Source organism: Gobius niger (assembly GCF_951799975.1).
Source record: "Gobius niger genome assembly, chromosome: 8".
In the NCBI taxonomy this organism is placed as follows: domain Eukaryota; kingdom Metazoa; phylum Chordata; class Actinopteri; order Gobiiformes; family Gobiidae; genus Gobius; species Gobius niger.
In genome coordinates, this window is record NC_136859.1 from 8,175,988 (window position 1) to 8,195,996 (window position 20,009).

Consider the following 20,009-nt stretch of genomic DNA (forward strand, 5'->3'; position numbering starts at 1 on the left):
GACCAGAAAATATGGGCCTTAGGACCACATCAGATAGCAACATCAGACAGAAAAGTAATCTGTATGTTTGAATCACTCAATCACTGCAGTATATAGTGAATCAGACTATTCAGTGCACTGATTCCGTTGGGGATTCGGACGCAGCTTTCCCTTTACCGTGACTCCCATGATCGAGTAAGGACAACGTTTGGAAGAGCAACATCGCTCACTCAAGCAGCCGAGGTACGTTTATGAATTAAAGATAACGCCACATGGGCTGATCCACATGCACTGTGGTTCAAAAGAGCAAAGCGATCTGAAGAGGGCTCTGCTGAAACACAATCTGTAATTGATAAATATACTTTTGGACATGGGCTACTTGTGTGATGCTGTTTTGTTTTGTTTTTCCTGAGAGGAAGCTATTGATGGTTTAACACATTAAGGTAAACTTTCCTTTCCACCGCAATGGCTCATTTAAAAGTGCTTTGTCGTAAAGAATCATAACACAATAGACTTTTAAGACAGCGTTCATGACTGTTTCCATCCAGCCTTAAGTCCTTATTAAATCTAGTTCAAAGACCGGTGACTATCTGCACTTCTCCATATCTCACAATGCATATAATTGTTCTCTCTTTTCATTCAGACACCACTACAAACACACAGACACACACATCTCTACTAAAAATACAACAAACAAAAGCAATGAAAACCCAAATTCCTCAAAAGACCTCTGTTCCGCTCACACTTTCCTCCCTCTCTCTTCTCATCCGTTTAAGTAGCGTCGTGAGGCTCGTCTGGCTTTTGCGAAGGTGTCAGGTGCTGTAGTAAACAGTCTATTAGCATGAGCTATGGCTAACAGCTGTGAGGGGAGCTCTGTGAGTCCATCTGAGAGCGCGGGGAGATGAGCGGGGCTCCAGCGCTAATGCTAATGCCGCGCCGTGTCTTCTCCGCGCTCAGGCTCACGGAGATATATGCTAAATGACCGGGGAGTGTGGGGAATACAGGGCGCATATGGTAAAGGCTAGTAAAAGACGAGGATCAGCAATTGAAATGGGTTGTTTGGAGTGTGTGTGGATGGAACAAGGGGGAATATGGAAAGTCGGGTTCATTTAACTGAAGTGAGGACAGGGCACAGTTTAATAAACATTTTGATTTTTTGCAAATGCCGGGATACATGTACTGTAGGTGCTGTTTGAGTGGACGGAGCGACCAGCTAAGAGGCTGTTTCGTTACTAGTCAGTTTGGCATAACTTGGCCAAGCTGTTTTGTCTCACATAAGACTCCAGATTAGCTTGGGCTGAACTGTTCCAGGCGACACTGGGAACAGGGACTTTGCCGAAATCCACCAGCTTAACATGCCCTACATGTGACAGGTTGAAGATCACTGGAGCTTCATACACAAGTTGGAAAGGCATTCCTAAAATGTTATCATTACTCTAGTGGATCCCATCCTTAACCATGGAAAAAAAAAGTGCCTATTATTATTATGCTTTGACACATTTGGCGGGTGTGGGGTCCAGTGATAGGAATACTGTCAAATACATGAACTGTACGCTACCCTAGATCCTATACATGAGGCAACTAAACCTAATTCATTGAGTTTTGAACCAGGTCACCAAGACAAAATAGTAATTTTTACAGATGTTTTTACCAAAAATAACTAGATTATTCAATAACTAAGCAAGATATACAAAATTCCCTCAGGACAGATGTGAGGCCAGGCTAATGGTCAAAAGCACCTGGCCGGAGGATTAAAGGGACTAGATGCAAGTTGGTCATTATATACTCACTACTGCCACCTCAGGTTTTAAGTGTAACTGGACCTTCTATATTAAGCCAGAATTAACAACTTTTTGAGTGACAGTGCAGTATTTTAGGGGCAGTTGTGGTGAACAGGTCTGGGCTCATTCTACACATTAGGACATGGCTGGAACATGTAGGGGGAGGATAATACATAATTCCCATAGTCCCTTTAACCTATTGTACATGTTTCAGTATAGAACCCCACATCAAAACCTGGCTTATTTCATTATGTAGAATTTATCGCAGAAAATATTGCCATTGGCTATTATTATGAAAACACTGAATGAAAGAAAACTTGTAATACGATTGTACCATATAAAAGGGACTAGACGGAGTATAAAAATGTCAAAATTATGTATTATATTTTCTACCCTAACGTACTTGCTCCAGCAATGTCCTCATGTGTAAAATGAGCCCAGACCTATTCACCACAACTGCCTCTAAAAGCCTGCTCTGTCACGCAAAAAGTTGTTAATTCGGGTACCATAATGCACGAGTAAACTGCAGTTATGCGTAAGACCTGGGGTGGCAGTAGTGAGTATAAAAATGACAACTTCCATCTAGGCCCCTTTAATGTTATGTCTAATCTAATTATTATGCCTAATCACTTTTTCCCCCTACAGTATCTCGTCTTAAACAAACTCATATAAGTGATAAATCATGCTATATTTATCCAACAAAACAATAACAATAGACACCTTAAGCCCAGCAGTACAAATTGGCTACAAAGCTCAAAAACACCGCATACAAAAATAACCTGTCTTCACGTACGTCCTACATTGCAAATCACAAAGGCACACTGCACGCTTCCTTGCGTCCTTACGGCGCACAAAACCACCGGTGCTTTTGCAAATTCATCATACTGGAATGGCCAGGTTATTACGGCGTGTGCGTGGCTTGTGTTTCACTCTTGTCTAATGCTCTGTTCCCCCGCCGGCGCTGACAAAAGCCATAATATCAATAAGTATATACTCCATAAAGCTTCGGAGCGCGGCCGTAAAATGTCCCGCGCAGGTTTATGCCCGAGTCAAGTGCAGTCAGCGAAGCACACACAGTGGAACAGACCTCCGGCGGTCGCCCATCAGTCACCAAACACAATCAGGGAAAGCAAATATCGAGCGGCCGCCACTGTTTTCTCACGCAGCAAAACAGCCACTGAAAATTACTCTGTGGCCGGGCGGCGGAGCATGCACAAACAGAGCCGAGCAAATGACCTTGGCAGCACTACCATTCCCAGAGGGCAGCGGGGCACGGCTCTTTAGATCAACACCGCAGATCATTGGTCAAATATAACAAGCCGACTGCCGGGTCGCTGCTTTTGGGAGCCACTCAAATGTAGTGGCCATTTGTTCAGAGGCGAGCAGAATAGGCGATATGTCACAGTCCAGAGAGGTGCGCTTATGGCTTATAGTTCGGGGAAAGTCAAAGCTACAGGAAGATTGTTTTTCACACCGTGTATTTGCTTTTGCACGGACCCCCTTTGTGAAAAAACAATTAAGCCGCTTCCTGGAGTCTGTGTCATACTTTTTCATGGATCACAAACTCTGACAGATTGGGTAGATAAGATGAGTTGTTGCCGTTGCTGTTGTTGTGATGGTAAACTATTCCTCTCAGTCTGAAAGAGGTAAAACATGCACATAAATGAACGCAGGAGAAGTGCTGAGATGACAAGGAGCTCGCTCTGTTCCAATTTGGGAACGGTTTAAATCAGGTAGAGGAGCGTGATTGAGCGCTGTCACTTTTAGGCTCTCGGCTGTTCAGAAACCTCCCATTGTGGTAGAGTTTTTTTTTAAATATAATCATCAAGACTGGGTTGATTGAGTAGAGGACGTTTTGCTTCTATTTTCAGATGTCAGAAGCAAAACATCCTCTACTCAATCATCCAAGTCTAGTCGACCAGAATCTTAGTTCTGTGACCCTTTTTATATAAGACAAACCAAATTATTTTTCCTAATGTGAGTATTAAGCATAATGGAATTGGCATATAGCAACCATTACATCCTGCATAACATTAACCTGCCCCGCAAACTTAATTAATGGTATTTGGTCTCACAATATTATATAATGATATTATTTGAGTTGTACCACCGGTGGTTCGAGCCAATCATGTGGTCGTAATGCTGTAAGAAAGTGGGTTTTACACTCGCCGTAGAGATATCAATTTGAAACTTTATACTTTATAACTAAAACTTTGTAACTATAGTTTTATTGTATTACATATATTTTTTTTAATGAACAAATCATAAGTGAAAAAATGTGTAAAAACTCATATTCTGCCTTGTTTTTTTGTGTTCAAAGCTCAATACGTCAGGCTTGGAATTAGATATTAAAACATCCCTTTGAAAAACTCTTAAAAATCTGGTTAAGCCCAAGACTGGAAAGTTTGGAGTCCGTCGGAGGAACTTTGAGGGCTCACCTGGTGCATGAGTCCTCCATTCATGCAACATGCTTAAAGCCCTTAAAAACCTCCTTTAGAGAAAACCAGACCTGAAGTTTTGCCTGCACGGCACCTTTCTTCCCACTTCTGTATCTGGTGGCTCCCAGAAGAAAAAATACCAAATTTGGGTAAGAGCATCATCACGGACACCCTTTGCAAAACACATGGATGTAAAATATGTCAATATATAGGAATGGATACCCGTGGGAAAGACGGCTTTTCGAAGCTGCGGAGATGCTACTTCTGGGTTAAAATAAGCATCGTACGGGGAAAGTTATGTCATTTTTATACACTGACATCAAAACTAAGATGTAAAGGGAAGAAACTAGCTTGAAATTTCCACTTTGACCACTGTGTGAAAAATCAATACTTTCACTTGCCATGTCTTTAAAGGGACTATACGGAGTTTAAAAATGTGATAATTAAGTATTTTCCTCCCCCTACATGTCCCAGCCATGTCCTAATGTGAAGAATGAGCCCAGACCTGTTCACTACAACTGCCTCTAAAATCAAAAAGGTGTCACTTCGGACCCGAATTGCCGTCATGCACGAGCTTAATATAGGAGGTGCAGTTACACATGTGGCCTGAGGTGGCAGTAGTGAGTATAAAATGGCCAACTTGCATCCAGCCCCTTTAAATGGTCTCAACTTATATAGCGCTTTTCTCTAACATCAATCTGGCTCTTACCAGGTCTACACGCTCCTATAAACTACATAAGAGCGCGTTCATTACATTAACACAAATGTGGAGTGCTCACCCATGGGTGTTCCCACGCCATACGCCCGGGAGTCGATGAGTCCTCCGACCTGGGTGAGGTTGCAGTTCCTCTGGATGACGTACTCGATGGTGGTGGACTCCATCAGGAAGGCGTAGTCCGAGGTCAGGACGCGGTGAATGCCCTCGTCTATGTTCTTCACCATCACCGAGTGTCGCCGGCTGCTCATGAACTCCCACATCTTATCGTACGTGGAGATCTTCGTTTTCTAGAAAGAGGCGGATAAACATGCAAAGTGAACATCTTTTATATTTGATAGGCATGTAATAAATAGAAATGCCAAGAATTCTGACAATAAGTGAAGAGTAACATCTGTATATAGTCTTCAACTTCCATCTTTTCCAATGCGCTGATTCCTCAGACAAATTCGATGTTCCCGTTGCCAGTTAATGACATCTTAAACCTGTCTTGTCGAATAAAAAGTTTTCTTGTTTTATTTGAGAGAATCATCAAGACTCGGCGACGCGCTGCCATTATTCATTTAAACCCAGCTCATGTCGCGACGGCTCTGTCAGGACTGCCAAGCATTTGCATTCAGTTACTTTGGAAATTTCATTAGCAGAAACGTATCATCTGCTTTGACAAATCTGCCAAAGTTATTCTTTTCTGCAGCTGCTGAATTCCTCCATCTGCCTCAGTCATTAGAGTTTGTGATAGGATTAAGAGCTGGCGGCTAAACACTACAGCAAGGATTCCTAATGGTTTTGTCGAGTAGTTTACCTCTCGGGCTTTTTAAAATGCTATCAGTATTTGCTTATATGAATAGGATCGTTCTAGACGTGGTCATTAAAAAGATATTTATTGGTACAAACACAACGAATCTTTTACAATGACTATTTCTCATTTAGATTTTTCTTTTGAAACTTACATTTAAAAGTCAATCCATGCATTGCAAATACTCGTATTGTATCAGAAAACCCGTATTGCAATACTTTATTGACATCATCTAAATCAGTGATTCTCAACTGGTGGCTCGGGACCCAAAAGTGGATCACGGGACCATTTTCAGTGGGGTCATTGCAATTAAATACACAGAAAAATGGCCTAACTGTAAAACGTTTTAAGTACAATTTAAATAAATTCTGTCTTTGCAGAACTCAAAACTGCAAAAAAGTTAGTCGCTAGAGCTGGGTAAACTGGTAAATGGACTGAATTTATAAAGCGCTTTTCTACCTTTATCAGGCCCAAAGTGCTTTACAGTAAGGAACCAGTCACCCATTCACACTCTTATTCATACACCAAGTTACGCAGACACCGGAGGCAAGTAGGGTGAAGTGTCTTGCCCAAGGACACAATGACAGTGTGCATTTACGGGAGCTGGGATTCGAACTCACGACCTTCCAATCAGGAGAGACGACCCGCTCTATCAACTGCGCCACCATCGCCTCAACAGTTCCTTTTTTATCGATACTAGTATTACAACATGGGGGCTCCACAAGGCTGTGTGCTCAGCCCCCTCCTGTTCACTCTGCTGACCCATGACTGCGCTCCAAAGTACAGCTCAAACCTCTTCATTGAGTTTGCAGATGACACAACAGTGGTGAGTCAAACTACAGAAGTGAGGTGAGCAGCCTGGCATCTAAGGGGATACTATTTTTTCTTTCGATACTTTTATTTTTATGCTACCAGTTGTTATTGCTGTTTTTGATACCATAATGGTATCACTTAATAATAATGCATTGGTTTTATATAGCGCTTTTCTGGACACTCAAAGACGCTTTACATTGCACTTTTCATTCACTCCATACTTGGTGGTGGTAAGCTATTATTGTAGCCACAGCTGCCCTGGGGTAGACTGACGGAAGCGAGGCAACCAGTCTGCGCCATCGGCCCCTCCAACCACCACCATTCACTCACTCACACACTACATTCACCAGGCTTCCTGGTGTTCTCAAACGGTCTCTCATCCAAGTACCGACCAGGCCCTTCCCTGCTTAGCTTCCAAGGTCTGACGGGATTGGGCAGAGCAAAGGCGGTATGGCCTTAATGGTGCCCAGCCCTATTGAAAAACTTTGGTCAGTGCGACCACTAAATATAGCTTTAGCAACCCAACACTATTCATTTCATTTCATTTATTTCAAGGATAGCCCCGTTGAGATGAACCATCTCTTTTTCAAGGGGGTCCTGAACACAAAGTAACAAAACAAAACATAGCAAGTATTGACACATACATACAACAGTCACATACACATAACAACATAACATCACATCACAAGGTCTCATGTCTTGTTCCCATCCCCGCCCACCCCACCAGTGCCCCCACTTTCAATATAAAACAATATCTCTATAAAGAGAAAATAAATTAACATAAGAAGAGGGATAATAGAAAAGAAAAGAAATTGGACATTAGGAAAAATGCTAATAACATTGACATTGACATTTTAGATGATTGTACATGGATGTTTTGAATATATGTAAAGATGTCATTGATCTGAGTTCTATTGATAAGTGATTCCAGTCAGATGGGGCTTTATAACGAAAGGCTTTCCTGCCGGCCTCCTTTTTTACATGTGGTACTCGATAGAACGGTTGGTCCAGATCTCTAAGTGCATATGATGACGTAAAAAGAACCAGATGCTGTTTTAAATATGTGGGATAATCATATCGGATACATTTATAAACTAGAATAATCCAGTGGAGCCGTCTTCTGTCTTTGGGTTGTAGCCAGTCAAGTGTGTTATACATAGTACAGTGATGAGTCAAATAATTACATCGAAGCACAAATCTGCAGAGCGAGTTTGTGAGTGTTGTCAGTGGTTTAAGAACATTATCTGTAGTGTTTTGGTAAACAATGTCTCCATAGTCGATTATTGGTAGTATGAGTTGCTGAGCTATTCTTTTCCTGATGTCGAGGGTAAAACAATTGATAGATCTATATAGTTGACCAAGACAAGCATTTACTTTATTAGTTACATATTCAATGTGTTTTTTATAGGTTAGTTCTTGGTCAAGCCATAGTCCTAAATATTTAAATTCATCAGTGTTTTCAATCAGGTTTCCATTTGAGTAGTGTATATTGAGGCTCTGCAGGGAAGAGAGACGATTCTTAAAAAGCATACTGTAGGACTTCTTCTTGTTAAGTATCAAATTATGTTGAAAACACCAAGATTGAACATTGTTAAAGTCAAACTGAAGTGATTCTTCAATGTAACATTTATTCATATGCGAGCTATAAATTATTGTGTCATCAGCATATAGGTGAATTTTTGACTTTTTAATAACTTTAGATAGATCATTAATATATATTGAGAATAATAATGGGCCCAGTGAGGACCCCTGGGGCACCCCTTTACTCACTGTGACTGTATCTGAGGGCTTACCCTGAATGGTAACAAATTGTCTTCTTCCGTGTAGGTACGCATTGAACCAAAGTACTGCATCTCTGGAGAGGCCAATTGAGTAAAGCTTGTCCAGAAGTAAATAATGATCAACAGTGTCAAATGCTTTTGTGAAATCTAGAAATATTGCACCAGTGAGCTGTGTATTATCAAAGGCTGTATAAATATTATTGGTAAGATCAAGTAATGCTGTTGTAGTTGAGTGATTATTTCTGAATCCCGATTGACTTTGGGACAAGATGTTATGTTCATTGACAAAGGAAGATAGTTGAGTAAAAATTAATTTTTCAAAGATTTAGATTTAGTGTTCATAGGTAGAGTTTAATGATATTAAAGTGTCTTTGAGTGTCCATAAGCATCTTTGAGTGTCCAAAAAATGCTATAAAAGTTTGATTTATTATTATTATTATTTATTTTTTACTTTTTTTTACTCAAGAACAGTCAGAAAATGTCAGTTGTAATTAGTAGTTTCCAGTGAACCTGTTAAATAGTTACATTTGAAACCAGACTCCCCTCTGCTTGCACATATCTGTGACAGGGGAGGGGAATGAGAGTCACAACAAGCTGCTTTTTGATTCAAAGGTGAATGATTATTGATGGCCTATGTACCACTTGTTGATTGGAATATAGACATGGCCATACTGTAGCTATCAGATTTTGAACACCTGTTATCACAAAGAGAGTAAGCGTTTGCACCACTCGACAGTGAGACAAGATCCGCAGGCATTTTTGAGGCCGTTAGAAACCTAATTAAGTCACATCTTCAAGGTCCTGCCCTGCCATTATTGCGCGTAATGACTTTTTGTGGTGGTCGATATTTTAGATCAACTGGCTGATTCGCCGGAGTGCCTATCAAGAATCTTTGGGACTCCACCTTGACAAACCGCCCGATTGAGCATGCGAGCGTTCGGACTGCTGATAAGGCTGCAGCGTGAATACAGGGATAGATAGACACCTACACGCGCTGCAGCAACGCGGCGAAATAGCCCGACATTAAAATCCACGGTGTTCAACTTGTTCAACATGTTCAACAGACAACACACTACAACACCACAAAACAGAAAGTCGGGACGATCCAAAGTTATGTAAAATAATCCAAGCAAAGCAGGAAATAACAAAAGGAAAGAAGCGAGACGGAGACACTCTTAGAGCGAACCAACCAACCAAACGAGCCGCTGCCTATTAGAACCAACCAACCAAACGAGTTGCTGCCTATTAGTAAACCACCTCTACTTTTCTGTTCCATTTTTCTTCTTTTAGATAAAATGTACAGACAACAGGAGAAGACTTTGGACAAATACCGCCCAAATTAATGAAATTATTCAGAAGTGCCAAACCAAAAACTGGTGGAAAGAAGTAGCTCAAAGATAAACTATGAAGCTAAGCCAACGAGGCTAATGTTATGCTAACTCAGCAATATAAACCGTTAAAACTGTGTTAGGCAAAGGTCTGTCCAGCAGTGTGTTCACGCCATGTTATTACCAGCACGGCTCGCTTTTCAGAATCAGAATCAGAACAGCTTTTATTGCCATTGTTTGAGAACAGGTTCAGAACGTTTTCTTGGTGCAGACGTGCAACATAAAACATATAACAAAGAATTTAGATAAAGATAAGCTATAAAACCTTAAACTATAAGGCTATAGGGGCATGCATAAAGATAAGATAAGATAAAAAAATTAAAATATAATAGAACAATTTGACATAGGAGGAAGGCAGTTCCAAAATGAGCAACATTGACCAGCAAATATGCACATGCCCATCGTCTGCAAACGTATCAAATGTAGAACCCAAAAAAAGCAAAAGCAAATCAATCTTGCGATCTGATTAACTGTCATCGGTCAAAAAAACAATGTGTCGCCTTTGTGGTGATGCCATGCTATCATTTGTGTTGATAGGCTAATGTTGCCACCCTCCACAATGGCGACACGTTTTGTTTTTTTGACCGATAGATTGGGGAATGTTATATAGCATTTTGAATCATTTACGGTGCAAAACATCTAAAATTTGTATAAAGTTTTAAAAAGTTTGGATACCCCCTGTGGAGCCTTTCTGTGTGGAGTTTGCATGTTCTCCATGTGTCCGCATAGGTTTCCCCCGGGTACTCCTATTTCTCCTACCACTAAAAACATATAAAATAGGCCTGGATCCGGCGTGACATGTTTACATGCATGTTCATTTACATGCACTGTCCCGACCAAAGAAAGAAAGAAAGAAAGAAAGAAAGAAAGAAAGAAAGAAAGAAAGAAAGAAAGAAAGAAAGAAAGAAAGAAAGAAAGAAAGAAAGAAAGAAAGAAAGAAAGAAAGAAAGAAAGAAAGAAGGCTTAATTTCACTAAATTGGCGACCCCCCACTTCAGTGTCCCGCGACCCCACAGGGCGTGCCGACCCACATTTTGGGAACCACAGCATTAATGTGCACTGTCTCTCCAAATAAACAAGTTAAGTAAACTAAAGTACTAATAAAAAATAGTCCGCTTTTTTTAAACTTCTTTTTTTCATCATTGGAATTCCACATGCCGCAAACAACAACAAACTTGTCACATAACAAATGTGACAACCTTGCACCGCAGCAGCACAAATATCTGCTATGGTGGTCTCTTCATGCTCCTGAATCTTCTAAATATCCCTGTCTCCGCCCACTTCGGTCTGGTTTTCAGTCCATCACCACACTAAGCTACCCCAGATACCGGTGAAAAAGTCTTGGCGAAGGGTCCATAGAATCGCTGGCAACTTCTCAAACAAGGATGGTTAAAGGATGAGTGAAATTCAAAGGATACGATTTTCCACCTGACTCTCAAACCATCACCTGTCTTATGAAGTTCCCATCTCTGCCCTGCTTTTATTCTCTCTCTCTCTCTGCTCTACTCTCACCACAATGAACCTGACCCTTCGCTGGTTTTCAGTCTTCAGAAGATTTTACCACACGACTCACTGGACTGGACTGGACTGATGAGAAGCGACGGAGACGTGTGGAAAAAAAAAAAAACACACACCCGAAGAATCGCATGGGTCAGAGGCTTTTCAAGAGAGAACATTCAGCGACGATCTGAGAAAGACGGCAGGAGAATCTCGGAGAATGTGATACGATGAGGCAGCGATTCAAAAACAGTTCGTCCGATTTACGTATCGTCTAAAGCAGGGGTAGGCAACGTCAGGCCCCGGGGCTAAATCCGGCCCTCCGGCACACAACCTCTGGCCCCCAAGATGATTTTGAGAAACACTATTACACAAATCAGAGAGTACTTTTAACATTATTAGAGTTAAATGGTAGAAAAAAAGGTAGAAATACTGTCAATACACCCAATTAGGTCATATATTATGTACCACAAAACACTTAAACCACACTTAAAGGAGGAAATGACCTAAATCTGCTTGAATTAAGAGATTAAAGCTAAGGTTTGAGTAGATTTGGCCTGGTCTTAGATGAGATACAACCTCTAGTAGTAGTTATTCTCTTAATTAAGATAATTTTGTGTCAGTTCAAGTAAAAAGCAATTATTTGTCTTCCAAATAATTGTTCCATCGGCGCTATAGCATTTGTATCTTGGATTAGTTCAAACCGACTCAAACTCAACATAGGAGAACTTTTATTCAAGCAATTTTGAGTCATTTATCTCATGATGGCCATTTTTCCAGTGTTGTGCTTTACTTTGGGCTAGTAATTGCTTTTTTGCAATGCTCTCTGCTCTGGTCCCGTGCAACAATAACATGTGTGTCTCTGTGGGGTCATTACAACAAAGTGCAGCCTGGAACTGCAGTCTACAGAGAGCAGAGGAGCGGTAAAGTCTTCCTCAACCGATTCAGCCAGATGGATTTGTACAACCACATTTAACAGCATGGTATGGAGTCAGTATGAGTTCTTTTTTTTTTTTTTTTTATCTCTAAGCTATGTGAATCAATAGAATAGATTCAAAACGTAACGCAAGGTCACACTTTTACACTGAGGCTTTGGGCTTTTTTACACGCAATCTTCTCTACGTGAAATCAATGGGAGGAAAAACGCCGCTTTATGTTGGCGACTCGTCTTGCATACGTGCTGGAGCGCTGCCACGGAGCAATACAAATAAAGTGCACCACTGTTTTCACTGGACCGCACTGCACGTCAGGAGCTTAAAATTGTAATTACAAAGTGTGTGAAGTGGCTGCTGCTGGTATGGTTTGGATTTATATGGCGGCCGACCAGCTTCTCACTGCAGTTCATTCTTCATACACTGGTTACAAAGGGCGTTAGTCAAGTAAACGGCTCAAACACGACTGGAGAATTTGTAGTTTACACGAGTGCTGCTCTGTCAATGGCACTGAGTGATGACAAGGAAGAAGGCAGGGTTTATAAAAATACTATATTTGAATAATAATAATAATGCATCGGTGTTATATAGCCCTTTTCCGGACTAAGCCTCTATTATAGCCATAGCTGCTCTGGGGTAGACTGCCAAAAGGGAGGCAACCAGTCTGCGCCATCAGCCCCTCCGACCACCATCAACCACTCACTCACACACTACATTCGCTAGGCTTCCATGGTGTTCCAAAATGGTCTCCCATCCAAGCACCGACCAGGCCCTTCCCTGCTTAGCTTCCAAGGTCTGACAGGATTGGGCATAGCAAAGGCGGTGTGGCGTGTGAATGCCACAAATGCGTGACACTCAAATCCAATGTGTATTTCATTTTTTAGGATTTTGGACAATTGGACAAAGTGGGCAACTATTGAGCAAAACAAAATGTGGTCAATATCAGCCCAAACGGCAAAAATTGTTGAACCATGTCATAATTTTCCAAGATATTTACAGCAGGTTTGATGCCAGTTTGAATCCAATTTGTTACTTTTAGTGACATTTAAGGCCTTGATATTGGCACAGCTTACATCGCATGGGAAGAGGACGGACCTTATTGAGATATTTGCTGCTGAATGTGTCAAGCAAAGTCTCAAAACACAGCAATAGCATAGCAATACCAACAAAGCACTTAATATTAGGGCTGGAACGATACAGAGGGCCCGATACAAGTATTGGAATAGCATATATTCCCATGTATATTCCCATTCCCATGTTTACCCTGAATGAATTCAAGAAAGCACAAGTCTGCATTTGATTAAACCATTTTGAAAAGTGCAAATGGCAAAATAATTTTAAAAGTGCCAATCAGTAGTAAAAAAAATGTAACGTGATATATTCCAAAACGATATTCTGTCCCAGTCGTATACTTAATAGTATACAGTGATTAAATATTTAGTTTTCAAAATTCTTATTTGTGTTTGTAGGACTGTAGCAGCAAGCAGTGTTTTTCTGTCACTACCATGTTGGTATATCATAAAAAAAAATCATAAGTGGAACTCTATGCATTGATTGATTTGCCTCTTAACCCAATCAATCAATATTTATTTAAGTTGCACTTTCCAACATCACCAAGGAAGATCAAAGTGAGTTCTAGGTGTTGATCTTTAACCTGGACTTAAAGCTGCATTGTGCAACTTTTAATGTGAAAATGGCTGTATGAGTGTTCAGCATGGCACCTTTACTTTCCATCACAGTGGTCTTTACGACGCTCCAGGATCAATTGTTTAGTTGGTTTTCTGGTGAGAGGCTCCGTCAGCAGAGAAAACCATCCAGAAACCTCCTAGAAACCACTGTGATGGAAAGTAAAGGCGCCATGCTGACCACTCATACAGCCACTGGGTCACTACAACGTAAAATATGCACTATTATCAACTTTTTTCCACATCAAAAGTTGCATAATGCGCCTTTAAAAACTGTTATTTTATTTACTAATACTGTATTATATCCTGTAAAGCTTGTTGAATTGCTGAATACATTTGCCTTGCTTACTTTGATTTTGCACTTTGTCTGAAATCTAGAATAATGACAAAATGATGTAAAATGGCTCTCATTCAACTAACAGGGTCAGTATTTTCTTGGCAGTAATAAAAACTAGCGGAAATTGCATTATCCCTCATTATCCCTGGCTCTCTATTACCATGTTATTACTATTATACATTGCAACCAACTTTGACAAACATTATAATTCTATACACAACCCGACTGCGGGCTTGACACCGCTCCTTCCCACATTTCTGTTGATTTACTCGCAAAAACAAACATTTAAATTCCTCCAGCAAACTTAGTGTCAGCGCTGGATCCCGAGCGAACTCCCCCAGGGCTCGGCCTGACGCTACAGCACCGGCTCCATAGGCGGAATCCAGCCAGCTGTCTCAAAACTATGTTAATTATTGCATTTCCTATATAACGTTACGTACAGCGGGAGTCTATTTCTGACCGTTACTGCCGAGTCGACAAATCAAAACACAATGCACAGGACTTCTGGGAAAAGGAAAGCGCAAAGTAATCACCCAGGCAAATTTAGAGAGGGCAGGGTGATTTAACATAATAATGGTGTACGGTGGATTTAAGACTATATATTTACCTTATGCTTGACAAAAGGAGAGATGACGCCTCGTGCTGTATAGGCTATTTTTTAAAACTGGGTAAAAACTATTCACAGATGTGGTTTGTGTTGCTTCCTTGGAGCTTTTATGTTAGAGACTGACCAGGACCAAGAGATGCACTAAACTAAACCGTGACTGTCAAATGAACCGTGTCCTGGTGCATTAGCCGGGAAAGTCTGCCTCATCCTGGGCCACTAAACTGACTGTGATTTTCTGTTTGCTTTGGTTCAGAATCAGTTTTTAAGATGAGTTTTGAGTATCTGTGTTGAGAACGTATCACTTTCCACTCCACTGCCTTTCTAAAAAGTAAAAATTCAATTGGCCCTGTTGGGTTTGGTTCATTTTAAAAGCCTAATAATACACAGTACATTGGCTGCGTCAAATGTCACTGACTCACAACTAGGAAGAAGGTTTGTCCACGCCGTGTTGCCGTACAGGTGGTGATTTCTGGCACAGCTTTCGTGTTTTAGAAGCTGCCAAGATGTTTTTCATAACACTTATTAAAACTGATGGGTACGTTTTACTTTGAACATAAGGCAAATGCTTCAGTACTTTCGCTTAAGTAATAATTTGACAGAGCAACTTTTACTCATATCGGAGTCATTTTTAACAAGTAGTAGTTGTGCTCTTGTAATGAAATCAAATACTACTGTACCACCAGATCAAAATCAAGACTGAATAATAATAATGATGCCTTACAGTTGTATTGTGTTTTAAATTACAAGCTTGTATTACCAAGTCTCTCATAGCACTACACTGCCGTCATTATTCATTCACTCCATACCTGGTGGTGTAAGCTACTATTGTAACCACAGCTGCCCTGGGGTAGACTGACGGAAGCGAGGCAACCAGTCTGTGCCATCGGCCCCTCCGACCACCACTCACTCACTCACTACATTCACCTTAGGCCTCCTGGTGTTTCCAAACGGTCTCCCATCCAAGTACCGACCAGGCCCTTCCTGCTCAGCTTACAAGATCTGACGGGATCGTTGGTCTTTGTTTTAATCAGGACTAAAAGGGTCTAAAGCAGGGGTGTCCAAACTTTTTTCACAGAGGGCCGTATATTGACATGTTTACGGCATGGAGAGCCACAGATCAGTGGTCAATGCATTGAAACATTCAACCGCGTGTGTTTAAGAGAGATTTAAACCATTCCCCAAACTTATACCTATAGGAACCATAAAGCTATCAGTCTCACAATAAATGTAATTTTCTGAGGTTTTAATTGTGTGGAATTATTAAATTTGCAGGAAAGTTAACTTCTCCGAGCGATGTGTGGCAATAAAACAAAAAGCCTGAGGGCCACCAAAAATTGGTCTGACGTGTCATTTCTCTTCGTTCTTTTTATTGTTGCATTGCATGATTCGTTTTACTGTTTTCCCGTTTCTCTCTACCTTGAAAAGTCCAAGGACGGGGGATTCAAATTAGCCTATGGCCTGCCAAATAGACAAATAAATAAAGAGAAAAATGAAGAATATAAATAAATAAATACCATATCTACCAGGAGCTCGCTTCACCACGGAATCTTAACAAAATCTCTATTTGTTTGGTCAAAGCTAATCTCCTAGGAAATGAATAGGACGGAAAGTGCTTAAAGGGGGGTATTATGCAAAATCGACTTGTTTTTATGTCATTCCCTCATTAAAAACATGCCTGAAGTGCCACACTTTGTACACCCCTGGTCTAAAGCATCTAAATTGAAATTCATTCTGTCTAAAATGAACAGATTTGTCTAAAACTGAGGATGACGCACAGTCCCACCTGAATGAAACCACACTTTGAGAACCACTGGTGTAAGAAACACAAACGCATAAGTGGATTTAACACGAGTTTGTCAGTAAAAGTTAGACTTCAGACAATTGGAAATGGAAAGTGCCTGACAGATTTATTGCCAACAACACATCAACCAAGATCCAACACCACCAACACAGCACGGACGTCAGATGAATCTCCAGAGAGCGCCCGCCTGTCAGCACCACCGCGCTCAACTTTTTATTTCATGTTTTTTTCTGTCCAACATTGACACACTGCTCCCTGCTGGCAAGAGCTGGTACTGCACACCCTGAGCCACAGAAAACGAATTCACAATATGTCCAATTACCTGATATCACTACGATGTAAAGCAAAGTGTAACCTAGTTTTCTCTGAGCAAACACAATTTCCCCCATATCTTTTTCTCGGAGAATTCATACAGTTAAACTATTCTCTTTTAGTTCGTAAGTGAATTTCTCCCACTGTTTTGCACACAGCTCCTAATCAAAAGGATTCGGAGAGAGAGTGCGGAGGGAAAAAAAAGAGTAAAAAAAAAAACATTGAGTATTTTCTTTTCTCCAGAACAAACAACACCTCTGTTCTTTTTATGAAGCGCACAGCAGGTTTTTTTACACCCGCCGTTTACGGTCGAATGTTGACACTAAACACGAGTGGCTATAAAAAGGAAACGGTGCCTTGTCAGCGTCGGAGCGCGCTCAGAGAAGCTCCATAAAGCACAGGTTTATATCGATTTTAATGGTTTAATCCCTTATCGCCTGCATTATCTGCAGAGGAAGAGGAAGATGGAGGAAATGGACGGCGTTTACTTTGACCAGGGGGCAGCGGAAGCTTATTAAACGAGGAACATCGAGCTATTGATGGGATTTGTTTTGGTGTTTTTCCCCTTTAACCAGGAAGCACAAGCTGAGATTCAGGATCTCATAGCAGGAGATGTCTGACCTGATTGAGGGTGCGTTTAGCGGGAAACCGGAACAGCCTCTACACAGACTTTATATAGTGGGGCTGGGACGATACACTTTTGTCATGATCCGATACGTATCACGATACTCAGGGGCAGATCCAATATGCATTGTGATTAGGTACTGTTAAGGCGAGACACTGCAGGTGAATAGGGAAAAAATGTATATTAACAGATATCAATTTGAAACCTTTGCTGTAGATCACTGGCATAAATGTGAGAAAAAAATACATTGCAAGTTTTCTGTCATTTTATCTTTTCATATAAGAACAAGGTGTTTTATGCCTAAAAATGCCCCAAATTTCCCATCTTTAAGGCGACGAAATCTGAGTAATGGATAGAGCTACATTCAAATTTATTATTTCATTTTATTGATGAATGAGTTACCAAGACTTTTTCAGAGGGGATTTTGGATTTCTTGTTTAGTTTTAAAATAAGCTGTTTTTTAGTGGAAAAATTAGTAAAAATGTAATTTTCGCCTTATTTTTTGACATTCAAAACTCAGTAAATGGGGCTAGGGATTAGATAATAAAAAATCCCTCAGAAAAAATCCTCGAAATATTGTTCAGTCCAAGGCTGGAAAATTTGAAGTCTTTAGGTCCTACTGACGTGGACATAGTGTCGCCACAATGACAGAAAAATGTGTTTTGAGAAAAAGGCCCTTGAAATTGTATTCTCCCATATAAGTCTATGGGGGAACATTGAATCAGTGCAATATTTAAACATGTTTTTGTCAAGATTAGGTATATTTTCTGTTCCCAGGTGAAAGCTTGTATGTTCAGAGACCAATTTGGCCCAAAACCTGAACACTGAAAAAATTGAGTTTTGCCTGTAGTGTCTCCCCTCAAACGATACCAGTCTGGTATCGAAATGAAAGGTTTAGGTTCTACTGGTATCGACAGCAGGTATCGAAAAGAAATATACAATGTTCAAGTCTTGATGCTGTTGGTCATCAAAATGTAAAAGAAAAAAAGTAAATGACTTGGTGGAAAAATTGGGGGGAAAAGCTTTAAAGATTTGGGGAAAAGACATTAAAAAAAAAGAAAATGGGAATATGTGGGGAAAATTGGGGGAAAAAATTGGAAATAAGAAGAAAAAAATCTGGGGAAAAAACAGAAAATTGGGGAAAATGTAGTGCAAAAAATTTGGAGAGAAATATCTTATTATCATATCTTATCATCTTATATCTGAAAAAACCTGCAAAGGAAGTTTCTTGGTTGTTTCACTTTAAATGAATGATACAAATGCAAAAGAAATGAAACGGAAGGAACAGGAATAAACAAACATTATTAATCTGTTTTATGGTTCTATATGGATCTCTCTATATTTAACAGTGACCTTGAGTCTCTCTCTCTAAAACCAAAAAATCGGTTTAGAAATCTAGGAGTGATCATGGACTCAGACCTGAACTTCAACAGCCACATCAAAGCTATAACATCAGCAGCTTTTTACCATCTGAAAAAACATTGCTAAGATCAGAGGAATAGTGTCAAAACCAGACTTAGAGAGACTTATCCATGTGTTTGTCTCCAGCAGGTTAGACGACTGTAACGACTGCTCACTGTCAGAGCTGCAGAACGTCCAGAACGCTGCTGCTCGAGTCCTGACAAGAACCAGGAAATACCACCATATTATATTATATTATATACTAGCTGAGACCCGGCCTTCGGCCGGGCCTCGCTAGTCTCCACATTTGATATTCTGAGATTATGAGTGATTACAAAGAAATGTCCAACCCGTCACACAGTTCAGCTGTAGACCAGTGGTTCCCGACCCATTCCAAAAACTATGGCCTCTACAAATGTTTAAAATAATGAATGCAAAAAATAATTTCAAACAAACTGCAATTGGAGTAATATGTTTGCTAAACTCAGGGAATAGAATTCAAGAGACAGTGGAATAATTATGGATAAATATTAGGGGTTCAGCTCTAACGGTTTGGGTCACGGTGCAGGACCCGCGGTTTGGTGCATCACGGTAGTGTACAATCAAAAAAATAATAAGGTGGTTTTGAACTGAAATAGCCTAATGATCGTTATAAATGACAGTATTTATAACCTTACAATAAAATTGGCAATGCTTTCAAAGCTGCTTTAGAATAAAATGTACCTCTGGGCTCACTATACGTGAAAGCAAAATAGAAAACAAATGGTACAGCAGCAAAGTAAAAAAAAAGAAAAAAAACTACGCAGTGCAGGCCATGCGCTCGTTAAGTGGTAGTTTCATTTTCGCTTTTACTCACACGGAGGATAAATCAGTCGGAGCAGCGCGTGTGATTAGAGGCTCATGTTTGAGCAGGTTTTGGGCAATGTTTTGCGTGTACATTTTTTCGGGGACAAAGCTTTGGAGACGGCATACGGCCAGGATTGGATCTTATACACATTTGTCTGCGCCTCTGACATAACGCAGCACTGGCTCTATAATGAACCACAGCCTCGGTCACTGCAGGAGAGACTTAAACAAAGACACGAAGATGTGTTGTGGAGGATGTATCTGTACCTGTGCAGA

At 40.5% G+C, this 20,009-nt stretch overlaps 1 protein-coding gene across 6 annotated transcripts in view; it reads right to left on the reverse strand.

Moving 5' to 3' along the window:
- Window positions 1-20,009, reverse strand: part of grik2 (glutamate receptor, ionotropic, kainate 2) — a 410,021-nt gene that overhangs the window by 41,484 nt on the left and 348,528 nt on the right. For all 6 annotated transcript variants that reach the window (XM_079561307.1, XM_079561303.1, XM_079561302.1 and 3 more), the window contains one exon: window positions 4,978-5,203. In XM_079561307.1, the coding sequence (XP_079417433.1) occupies window positions 4,978-5,203 (226 nt within the window). The remainder of the gene's footprint in view (window positions 1-4,977; window positions 5,204-20,009) is intronic.